The sequence below is a fragment of the Penaeus monodon genome, chromosome 26, assembly GCF_015228065.2.
Source record: "Penaeus monodon isolate SGIC_2016 chromosome 26, NSTDA_Pmon_1, whole genome shotgun sequence".
Taxonomy (NCBI): Eukaryota; Metazoa; Arthropoda; class Malacostraca; order Decapoda; family Penaeidae; genus Penaeus; species Penaeus monodon.
Genome location: NC_051411.1, coordinates 10950220 through 10962719, shown reverse-complemented (window position 1 = coordinate 10962719; position 12500 = coordinate 10950220). Strand labels below are relative to the sequence as shown.

The window sequence follows — 12500 nt, the reverse complement described above, 5'->3', positions numbered from 1 at the left end:
ATATCATAGCAATTGGTGTTGATTGGCAAATTATCTTATATGCCTGTTTTATCATATTTGACTACATTACGAGAAGGTAAATATGTACAGTACATCGAGGACTCATGAATATACATACATCTGGTGTTTTATGGCGGATGTTTGTGTCATCGTGTAATTGATATAATATAAACAGTAGAGTGGTTTAGATCCTTTTAAGAAAGTGGCCAAGCTATTTTTGAATGGCCAGGACTGATCTTGCGTTTGTTCTTTTGTATCATTATTGTTATTATTAATATTATTATTATTATTATTATTATTATTATTATTATTATTATTATTATCATATACCTTTTATCTATGGCATTTTTAAACAGCGAAAGTTGGTTATTTGAAAGCAAGCCTCTTCAAAGAATTCGAGATTTCTGGTTAATTAATTTATTTATATCTCAGAAGAATGTCCCTTTCCGAATCAGTTCCTCGGGTATTTTTGAAGGAGGAACCTCAAAATATACCTAAGTTAACCATCCGTTTAAAGGAGAGTTCCCATTTTCTTCTTAGCTGTCTTGGCAGTAACTAGTGTAAAAACAAATCGTACCAAAGGCGGTATGCTTTCTAGTAGAAAACTTTTCTTTTTGAAGATGGGGACGAAACAACTTTTATCACTGCTTAAAAATAAGAGTTTTGTATTTGATAAAACAATGATTTCATTAAATCTGAACGTTCACTGATTATAAATAAGATACCGTGAAGTTTACTTGGCAAGACTAACGTGGCATGCATTGAATTTCTGTCATGCTAGCCATATCCTGGTCCCCCTTTCCTCTCTTTGTGTTTATTTCTATTCCTTTTTCTTTTATGCTGAAAAACAAACATACAAAATGGACCTTCCAATTCAGTAAATTATGTAATATACCATCCTACAAATTAAGTATAATATGGTATGCATCCCACGAACTACATTCTCATCTTTAGTGCCACCGGGCGAAGATCTTCCAACGTACAATAGTCTTTCGATATTTCACATCCAAGAAGAGATGAATATAACCACCTTCTTGGAATAGGACTGATTAATGCCAACCTGTCGTAGATCTAATGGGCTGGCCAGTTTTTTCTTTCCGTTGGGGGTGCGTGGGCCATAAATCAACCATTTTTTCGTAGTACTTAAGGTGTTGGAACTCCCTCTCACCTTATTAAATCTTCGTGGGGTTAGAGAAAAAAATGTTTTTATTTATGGGTGTGTTTTGTTATGCTGTAGTCGAATAGCTGAGACGAGACATGCTTTACCACGGACCTAATCAGTGTAGATCATTCATATCACCATTTTCGTCTATGGGTGTCGTCTTTTATCGGTTTCCGAGAATATCTTGTTTACCGTTCGTGTAGGCCAGACCATACATTTTCTTTCTGTCTTCGTTTCTTGCTTTCCGTCGACAGCCCAAGACCTACGACCCTCGTAGGCCAAACTACAATAAACCCGGTGTGTACCATTGCCAAACCACACTTACCCCCCCTTTTCTAGGTTTTGTCGTCCATTTATTTAATTCCCGTTGCTTTCTTTCTCTAGTATATTTCGTTCAGTGTGTTGTTGATTTTTCACGATAAACGTCCAAAGCAAATATTGTCTTGCATTTAGACAGAGTTCCGGGTACGTTTTGACTTCTTGGGACACATTTGTGTATGTGTTTTGTCTGTAGTCGCTCCGTAGACGAGCTGCCAGCGGAAATGACCAGCACGTGGACAGGGCAGTTAGGGCGTCACTCACAGCGTGCCAGCAGGAGCGGAGGGCATCAGGTCCGCTGGCGACGAGAGGGTGATGAATGGCTGCCCACTCCTTAATTAGCTATGACTCATGTCATGTCTTTTGTCCTCGCAACTTTCGTTACTTTCTATTGTGTAGAATTGCAAACAACTGACATCAGGTGATGGTTATCTGATTATCTGGCTGTCTCTCTCTATCTACCTTTGTCCAGTTATCTGTCTGTCTATTCATTTGTCTACCTATCTATTTATCTATCTATCTATCTATCTATCTATCTTTCTATATATATATATTTATATATATATGTGTATATATATATATATATATATATATATATATATATATATATATATATATATATATATATATATATATAAACACACACACATCCACCTTCTCACACCCACCTTCACTTTCACACACCACCCCCGGGCCTGTCCACCCCGCCCCCCTTACGCTCCGACTCGCACATCCCTCCCACATATCTCACTTCCGCGTCGGAGTGCCAAATGTGTCGACTCTAGAGACCTGTAACTCAAGATTTACCAAAATGAGGCAGACGATCATGTATCTTAAAATCGTGGGTTGGAGGTTCATGGAAGGGTCGTAGAGGTCATGGGTCATGGCAGGGTCGGGTCACGGCGAAGGATTTTTTTTTTTTTTTTTCAAACTCATGAATTATGTACATTTTGGGTACTCTGGCACCCATGACCAGAATGGAGTACATTGTATTTAAAAAAAAATAATGGATAACAATGCATTTTGATGCGAATGACTTATCACATTTTAATGTGAATGATTACGTAAGGCAGTGATACCAAACTGTGAGGATATCAGACTGTCTTAAAAACACTGATGTAATACTCATAACAACAACAAAACAACTGCAACAGCGAAGACAACTACAATAAGAATAATAGTTACCATAATCGTAACAAAACACAAGTGAAAAAAAAACACACACATCAGCATCTTCCAACGAAATTAACATTTGGCTCCATCTAACGTTAACGTGGCATGGCGTGTAAGACAGGCAGGGAAGACCAGGCTTGTGACAACGGTAATTTGGCTACAGTTTCGTCACGACCTGTATCTCTCCAGCTGTCAGAAATTCGCCAAACAGTCGCCGACTGTGTGGAGGCGCATTGTACTATGGCTCACGAGGTGTGTGCGAGAGATTGGCCTTGGCGTTGGAAGGAAGGAGAGGGAAAGAGGGGGAAGGATGGAGAGGAGAGGTGAGGGAGGGGAAGGGTGGAGAGGAGAGGAAAGGAGAGGAGAGGGGAACGGTGGAGAGGAGAGGTGAGGGAGGGGAAAGGTGGAGGGGAATTGGAGGAAGGAGGGAGGAGGGGAGGCTGGAGGGAGAGGAGAGGAAGGGGAGAGATAGGATGAATTTAGATAAGGAAGGAGAAATTGGGGGAAATGGAGATGAAGATAGACGTAACCTAGTGTACTAATCAGATCCTGAGAGAGAAAGCAAACTAAAAAAAGGCAAAGAAACAAACACCGATTTGAAAATAATAATAATAATAAAGACGGAATTATGAACATCAACGATCGCCGATTCGAAACTGAAAACGACGCAGTGATAAGAAGAAAAAAATCCTCTGTCTTATCATAGAAAACGACCCTTCTTTCTGTACAATTTCGGGGGTAACTTGGCTCTTCTTACGCGGTCGCACACCTGTTTTCGGGCCCAGCTGAGGCAAATTAAGACTTTTCTTCTTGTGAGAGGCGTTTGTTCTGTTTAAGATATTTGCTATTTTAGTTTTAGTTTTCGTGAGAGGGAAAGGTACAGAGAGAGAGAGAGAGAGAGAGAGAGAGAGAGAGAGAGAGGGGGGGGGGAGACGGAGACGAGAGAGAAAGAGGTGAGCTAAGGAGAAGGAAAAGGAAGAGGGAGAGGGAGAGGGAGAGGGTGAGAACGAGAAAGAAAGAAAGAGAGAAAGAAAAGAAAAAAAGAGGAAGAGAGAGAAAGGGGGAATGGGAGAAAGACAAAAAGAAAGATAGTTAGCAGAGGGACTATACTTAGGTAGATGATAAGATAGCGGAAGCAGAAATGACAGGGAATTATCTCAGAGCAGATAAGGAGGCGAAGGGACACCCTTAGCAATTCGAGATAACGTAGAAAACGTCCAGAGTTATTAGGTTTGTTTGAACTCCAGAATCGCTAATTTTTTTTTTAGACAGGCGGTTCACTTTCTTAACTTCACGTTTTTTCTTTATGATTTATTTTTCATATTTCTTTGTTTATTTGTTTTCTTTTTTTTTGTATTTTTTATTATCCATCTGCTGTTTTTATATATGACTATGTGCCATTTTGATTTTGTATATTGAAATTCTATCTAACAATTGCCTGTTCAAACAACACGCCTTGCACACGTTCCTTATATATATATATATATATATATATATATATATATATATATATATATATATATATATATATATATATCTTATCTGATCTCTCGGAAAGTCGACAAAGAAAGTTCAGAAATCCCCCCCCCCCACCACACACACACGATCCCCCACCCCCTCACCCCCCGGCAACCCCCTCCCCACCCTCCCCCCTCCTCCAGCCGTCTCTCTGACTCTTGTGTTTCCGCTTTAGATCTTTCCCTTGTCTCTATTTTTTTTCCTTTTGTTTCTCCTCTTTTTTCGTCTCTTTTTTCGTCTTTTTTTTAATCATTTTTCTCTCGTTTGAGGTATTTTTATCTTTCCACAGAATCGCAGTAGGTGTGGGTTAATCTTGGAGGAGGAAAGGAGGAGGAGGAGGAGGAGGAAAGGAGGAGGAGTAGGAAGAGGTAGAGGAGGAGGTGGAGGAGGAGGAGTAGGAGGAGGAGGAAGATGAGAGGAAGAGGCGGAGGAGTAAGAGGAGGTGGAGGTGGAAGAGGAGGAGGAGGAAGAGGAAGAGGAGGTAGGGAGGTGAAGAAGGTGGAGGATGGAGAGGAAGGATCGAATAGGAAGGGGAGAAAAAGTATTAAGGAAAGAAAGGAAAAACATCGAAAATGAATAAGAAGAGAGAGAGAGAGAGAGAGAGAGAGAGAGAGAGAGAGAGAGAGAGAGAGAGAGAGAGAGAGAGAGAGAGAGAGAGAGAGAGAGAGAGAGAGAGACAGTCAGTCAGTCAGTCAGTCAGTCAGTCAGTCAGTCAGTCAGACGGACGGACGGACGGACATACAGACAGACAGACAGACAGACAGACAGACAGACAGACAGACAATCCGACAGACAGAAAGACAGTCCGACAGACGAACAGACAGACAGACAGATAGACAGAAGGAAAAAGGGAAAGAGAGAGACAGAAAGAAAAGCCGACCCAACAGCCGGCATCCCCAATGAGCCATGAACATTATCTGAACAAACGAGCTAGATTTACGTTCACCGAGGAACACTCACTTGACCACTTAACGACAGTAGTAAAGTGGTACTTGAAAATCTGGCCAACCTTCGCCAGGAGTTTCTGCCGTCTTGCTAGGAGTGGTTGGGTCTCCGTGTCATTCCCCTGTGTGTGTGTGTGTGTGTGTGTGTGTTCGTGGTGGGGGTTGGGGAAGGGGGAGAGGGTTTTTTTTTGGGGGGGGGGAGGGGAGAGGGCAGATTGTAGCTTTCGATTTTCTGGGTTGATATTTTTTTTTCTATCTCTTATTCTTCCTTTTATTTATTTTTTTTTTTTTACCTTGTTTCTTTTATATGTGTCTTCTTTCTTGGTAACCCTTCTACCTTCAACATTTTCCTTCTTATTTTCCTCCTCCTCCTCCTCTTCCTCCTCCTCCTCCTCCTCCTCCTCCTCCTCCTCCTCCTCCTCTATCATCTCCGCCTCCCTTCTCTCTCTCTCTTTCCTTTCTTCTCCTCTCTCCTCCTCTCTTCGTTGTTCTTTCTCCCTCCCCCACTGCCCCTTCCTATCTCAGTCTTTCCCTCACTCTCCCCTCTTCCTTTCTCTCTCTCCCTCCTTCCTTTCTTTCTCCCTCTTTCTTTCTTTCTCTCTCTCTCCCTCCTTCCCTCTCTCTCCCTCCCCCTCTCCCCCATTCCCTCTCGTCCCTCAGTGCCGTGTCATGGCACTGAGAAGCCGGGAAATGAGTCAGGTGCCAGAAATCCACACTGGGGTGAAAGGACCTGTGTTGAGATTAGGTCACTCGGTAGATAAGTAGATGGGGAATGGGGGGGGGGGAGGTCAAAGGTCAGAGAGAGGGGGATGAATAAAGGAGTTAAGAGTATTTGGGATATATCATATACACACCATTTGTTGCCCTTTGCCCCTTGCTCTCTCATCTGCATACAAACCCGTCTTTTTCTTCCACTTCTTCTTTACTCTTCTCTCTTCCTCTCTATTTGTTTTATTTTCTCTTTACCTGTACCCTGTACTTTTTTCTATTTATTTTCTTTTTATGTTTTTTTTTTTTTTTTTTTATCTCTCTCTATTCACCCCTTTTATTAACCATTCACTTCTCGTTACTCCTTTCATTTCTCAAGAAGCAAAAATAATAGACGAAGAGAGAAGGAGAATAATTGAATGAATGAGGAGAAATAAATCGAAGGCAAAGGGGCAGAATGAAAATGAGAACAGTGTCTTAAAACAGATGCTGTGCCCTCGAGTGAAAGTGTCTGGCCGCTGGGCTGATAGCATCGGCGAAGAGGAGGGGGAGGGGGAGGAGGAGGAGGAGGAGGAGGAGGAGGAGGAGGAGGAGGAGGAGGAGGAGGAGGAGGAGGAGGAGGAGGAGGAGGAGGAGGAGAAGAAGAAGAAGAAGAAAAAGAAGAAGAAGAAGAAGAAGAAAAAAGAAGAAGAAGAAAACAAGAAGAAGAAGAAGAAGAAGAAGGAAGAAAAGAAGAAGAGGAAGAAGAAGAAGAAGAAGAAGAAGAAGAGAGGAGAGGAGAGCGGGAAAGGGAGACAAACAGACAGAGAATTGGGAAAGGAAGATTGAAAATAGAGGATGAATTACAGATAGACATAAAGATATGAATAATAAAAAAATATATATAAATAACAACCACACCGGAAAAGTTTAAAAAAAAGGCGGAACAAAACGAAAAAACCCTAAAATGTTTACAGTAAAAAAAACACTGTTTTCGAACATAAAGGGGAATGATGGAGCGTGGCCTTCTCCCCGTACAAGGTGCCAGGCCCAACGGGGCCGGGGGGTCAAGTGTCAGTCCCCTTGCGTAACAGCCCCTCGTCGCAAAAACATCCGAATTACTTAAAGGAAAATAAAAAAAAAATGAAACGTGTGTTTGTGTTTAGTGGTAAGTGCGGAAAAAAGAGATTGAACAAGGAAAAGGGGGGTTTAAAAAAGGGAAGAGAGAGAGAGAAAGAAAAAAAAAAGTGTGTGTGTGTGTTGGGGGGTGTAGGCGTGCGTGCGATTGTCCCCCCCCTCTTTTCTCTCTCCTCCTCTCTTCTCTCTCTCTCTCTCCTCCCCCTCCTCTTTTCCCCCTCTCTCCTCTCTCTTTTTCCCCCCTCTTTCTCTCCCTTCTCCTCTCTCCCTCCCCTCCCCCTCCCCCCCCTCCCCCCCCCCTCCCTCCCTCCCCCCTCCCTCCCTCCCCCCTTTTTCCCCCCCCCCCCCCCTCCCCCTCTGAATCCATTGGCGGTGTTTTTGACGGATCCAGTCTTGAGCCAGGGTTTTAGTGACCCCGTGTTTGTCCATCCACTCTACACGGTATGTAGAAATATTACATATATAGCAATGATAAACGAAAGACGAAAAAAAAAATAAAGGAAAATGCAATTTGAGGAGAGGGAGAGGAAGGAAGAGAGAGAGGGAGAGGAAGGAGAGAGGGAGGGAAGGAGGGGGAAGAGAGGAAAAAAGGGAGAGAAGGAGGGAAGAAAGGAAAGGGGGAAAAAAGAGAGAGAGAGAAAAGGGAGGAGAGAAAGGAGGAGAGAGGAGAGAGGAGGAGGAAAGGGAAAGGGGGGAAAAATGGAAGGGAAAGGGGAAAGGGGGCGGAAGGGGGAAGGGGGCGAGAGAGGGGGGAGGGGAAGGGAGGGAGGCGAGGAGAAGGGAGGAAAGGGGGGAGAGGGAGAGAAAGGGAAGGGGAGGGAGAGGGAGGGAAGGGAGAGGGAAGGGGGGGAGAAGAAGAAAAAGGAGGGGGGAAGGGGGAAAAGAAAGAGAGAGGAGGGAGAGGGAGAGAGAGGGGAGAGAAGAGAGGGGGAGGGAAGAGAGAAAGAGGAGGGAAAAGGGAAGAAAAGAGGGGGAATTTATGAGAGAGGATAGAGAGAGGAGAGGGGGGGAAGAGGAGGGGGTTGGGGGGAGGGAGAGAGGAGGGGGAAAAGGGAGAGGATAGAGAGAAAGAGAGTTTAGAAGAGAGACATGTGGAGAGGGGTTTTTATTATGGAGGGGGAAGAGAGAGAGAGAGCACCAGACAAAAAGCCGAAAGAAGGAAAAAAGGGGAAAGAGAGAGAATGCCCAATTTAGTCCAGCCAACCCGCCCGCTCGCACAAACGGCGGGCGCCGGATGGGATCAGCTTAAAAACAGCCCTCGCCAGACACCCCCTAAAATTCCCCCGAAACCAATTTGAAAACCAATTTTCCCATTGAGAGACCGACCGAAACCAGGCCCAAACCCCCCCGGCACATCCGAAATGGCGAAAATGGCCTCGTAATTTCCGCCGTTGGAATGGTCGGTGCCGTAGAAACGTATGCTGGCTGCGAAAGGCCGATAATGAAGCTATTCTACTGGTCATCATTTTTATGGGAGTCATAAAGATAAGCGAAGCTAATGCTGCGACGGCTAACTTGCGCCCTTTGGACTGTTATTGCAACATATCCCTCGCTGAAAGACAAATGAGCGACGTCGTTTAGCTTTTTTTTTTTGGGGGGGGGGATGCGTTTGCCATTTCGGGTTTTCCTGTTACTTTCTAGTCATGTAACAAGGTGTGAGGAAAAAAAAAAAAAAAGGACGAGGATTATTGAGTACTAGACCCTTTGACCCTCGTAGGCTTACCAGTGCCAAGAATATGAATGACGCAAGAACAGAGTTGTGTGTGAATGGATGGGCACTGTGCCGTGACCAGGAAATGGCTAAGAAATGGTGGTTGCGGGCACTCGTGATGAGAGCCGCTTAAGAACGGAATATAACATCGATAAGTGCCTTCCATTATCATAACAGATATCGGGGAAGGGAATTCCGATACAGATTAAAATCGCATTAGCCCATTAATAACTTCATGATTGACTTTAATACCGACCATTAAACGGTGATAAATGAAGACCCAGTCTAAGTTATCGACAGCCTATCATTTTCTTATATAGCTAAAAACCCCAGAACCTGTCGTAAATGTTTAAAATGGAACACAGGCTTAGCGATACAACGTCCACATTTCAAATTTAAACCTCGCAGCTGTCACCGCAAGTTGTTGATTATAAGCTCCAAAATACGATCCCTTCCTTTCATAGCCTAAGCCAGGTCTGTATCAGCAGCTCAGCTCTGACGCAAACGGCACAAATTCCCGGAGGAAGACTGATAACGTGATGATAAAAGATGGGAAAGTAAAGGTAATAAGTAAATAAGACAGAGAGAGAGGGAGGAAGGTAGATGAGAGAGTGAGAGTGGAGTGAGTGAGTGAGAGTGATTGAGTGAGTGAGTGAGTGAGTGAGTGAGTGAGTGAGTGAGTGAGTGAGTGAGTGAGTGAGTGAGTGAGTGAGTGAGTGAGAGAGAGAGAGAGGAGAGAGAGAGAGAGAGAGAGAGTGAGTGGTTAAAGAGAGAGAGAAATGTGATTCACAGACACAGACATAGAGACAAACCGTAGGAGACGGAGGAATAGAAGATAGAGAGGAAGGGCTGGCGGCAGTGTAAGTACATAAAAATAAGCTTTTAAGCTAGAAGATATATGTACCGCAGCGCAGAGATCTGAGTTGGCGGCGAGGTGGTGCCAAAGTGTTGGGTAAGACAAGGTTAAAGAGAAGGCATAAAGAGCAAAGCTGTCGAGGAAAGAGTGTGGAGGGAAGTGTGGAGGGAAGGAGGGAGAGGGACGAGGGAAGGAGAAAGAGGGCAGAGGGCAGAAGAAGAGAGAGGGAAGGGGGCAGAAGGAGAGAGAGAGGGAAGAGGGCAGAGGGAGAGAGAAGGGGGAATGAGAGAAAGAGAAGGAGAGAGAGAGGGAGAGAGAAGAGAAGAGAGAGAGAGAGAGAGAGAGAGAGAGAGAAGAATGAGAGAGAGAGGAGAGGGAGAGATGAGAGAAGAGAGAAAGAGAAAAATGAAGAAGAAGAAGAGGGTGAGGGAAAGGAAAAGGAAAATGAAAAGAGAAAGAGAAAGGAGAGGAAGGGAGAGATGAGAAGGAGAGAGAGAGAGAGAGAGAGAGAGAGAGAGAGAGAGAGAGAGAGAGAGAGAGATTTTGATGAAAAAAAACACAGAAAACAAGAAAGAAAGAGGCATAAGAAAAACACAAGGAATATATTTGAAACCGAAAACCATGGAAAGTCTATTAATAACTAATTTCAGCTCATGGAAACAACTATTACGAACGACAGAGCTGCAATGGCCCCATCGAGATGACAAGTCACGGGCAGTTGGTAGTGTCATAAGCCGTGCCACTGCGAGACATCGTGTCACTCAGTCTGGCAATGCACATATTGATTTTTTTTTTCCTATTTTCGTCTTTCTTCTTGTTCTTCTCATTCGCATTGTCAGCATTTTTGTTTCTCTTATTTTTTCTTTTTTACCGCGGTTGCCATGGTAGCGTGATTGTGATTTTTGTCAGATATAGGAATATGGAGTTTAAGAATACAAGTTTGTGCACACGTGTGTTTTTGTGGGTGTTCGTGCGTGCGTTTGTATCTGTGTCTCTGCACTACTTGACTTTGCATCAGTGTGTGTAGAATGAGATAGAGATGTACAGTATGAGCTATGCAAGGATGTGTGTGTGTGTGTGTGTGTGTGTTTGTTTGTGTGTGTGTGTGTGTGTGTGTGTGTGTGTGTGTGTGTGTGTGTGTGTGTGTGTGTGTGTGTGTGTGTGTGTGTGTGTGTGTGTGTGTGTTGTTTGTGGTGTGTGTGTGTGTGTGTGTGTGTGTGTGTTGTGTGTGTGTGTGAAGTGAAGTGAAGTGAATAACTACATTGTACCTGAACATGGTCCGGTGACGGTTACCTAACCGGTTTGCGAGGAATGCATGGCCTCTTTGGCGTGGCCGGATTCGATCAAGCAGAAAAGGGATGCTGCAGATGTGTGTAGGGAAATTAGAAAGACAATGAAACAGGTTTTATGGTGCAAGTTGTAGAGTTTATGTGTTTTGTCTACTTTGTTTATTTTTATGTGTTCTCTTATTACCATTACTATTTTTCTTGTTTATGAGATGGTATAATCGTTGTTCAGTTGGAAATTGTAAATTATCTTGAAATTAAAGTGGCGACTATTGTAAACTACCAAGAAATAAGAGGTAACGAAGCTAACGTTAGATCATTTTGCAAACAAAAGTCGAGATGACTATATGTGTATATTTTGTGGATATGTGATTGTAATGTTATTGCCATTTTGCCTTTCTGATATTACTACAGTTAGTCATGCTACTCTTCTCCATTTTCTCTGATGTAGAGATAACTAAAAGAAAACGGAGCCTAAATGGCAGACGAGAAGTTGCCTGGGGTAACATAAATGTCTTGTTATTTCACCCTTGGATTTATTTTTTTGCTTTGCAACACAAAGTAAAGTTCATTTATTACTTAGGTAACATTTTATTTACAGTATGTTCACATTAGATAGCATTTTGTGTAGATTATATTTTTTCCATAACTGATTATTTTTTCTGTGTTCTAGGATTTGTCGTACAAGGACAAGCACTGGCATGAGAAATGTTTCCTGTGCAACAAGTGCCAGGTGTCCCTCGTGGACAAACAATTTGGATCCAAGATGGACAAGATATTCTGTGGCCCTTGTTACGACTCCCAATTCGCCACGCGTTGCGACGGCTGCGGAGAGATCTTCAGGGCAGGTGAGTACTCAATGTGATGTTATTACGTTGTTCCTTGTGCTGCGGCGGTACTTTGTATACCTTTAGGATAAACACACCGTGAAAAGTAATGATAAAAAGAGGAAAAGGGTTTAAGAAAATCACTTAGTCTGATTTCTGTCGCCGATACACATTCAACCAACGGCAGAGAACGGGCATCAGACCATATAAGCCAAACCGTTTTATAAGCAATGCGACTTTATGGCGTCGACCCTAAATATGCAAAATGCCGCGTATTAGCTCTCTCTATGCAGTTTACCATGTAGGCAGTGTGTAGACAGCATGTCTGCATAATTTACCTCCGCGAATCCGTGTGTTGCCTGCATGAATTGGAGAGCGTGAGAGCTAATCTGTGTCACGGTGTTCTTGCGAAGTCTCCGGCACATCTTCAAGGGGGCTGCCGTGATGTATGGATGCGACGGCTGCCATTATGGGCCACGTCCCCAGGTGTTAATTTAGGACTTACGACTTATGTGACAGATGCGGTCGCGCGAGATCCTTATAGTGCTGCGTGCGCCTTGAGTCGAGTTCTGCAAAAGTCGTTTATATGTTGTTGGGTGTTGTTGTTGTTGTCGATTTGTGATGTTGTGGTCGGTGTTGTAATGTCTGCGGTTATGGATTATTTTTTTCATTCTTGACTAGTTTCGTAATGTCCATGATAGCTAAGATGTGCATGACTTTGAGGTTTTGCTTCATCATGCCTAGGTTTGTTATGGTCTGTTCATAAATTTCATAGAAGATTCTGTAATGGTGAAGTAGTTTTCGACTTTCAGTCATTCTCTCTCTCTCTTTCTCTTTCTCCTTCTCTCTCCTTCTCTCTCCTTCTCTCTCCTTCTCTCTCC

The 12500-nt window shown here is 43.5% G+C and overlaps 1 protein-coding gene across 1 annotated transcript in view; it reads left to right on the top strand.

Annotated features, from left to right (window-relative positions):
* LOC119589575 overlaps positions 1–11640 on the top strand; it is a gene marked incomplete at its 3' end in the record, with an annotated part of 148482 nt that extends 136842 nt beyond the window's left edge. Inside the window, 1 exon segment of the mRNA XM_037938174.1 lies at positions 11466–11640. Within this exon segment, the coding sequence (XP_037794102.1) occupies positions 11466–11640 (175 nt within the window).
* Positions 11641–12500: the final 860 nt, after the last annotated feature.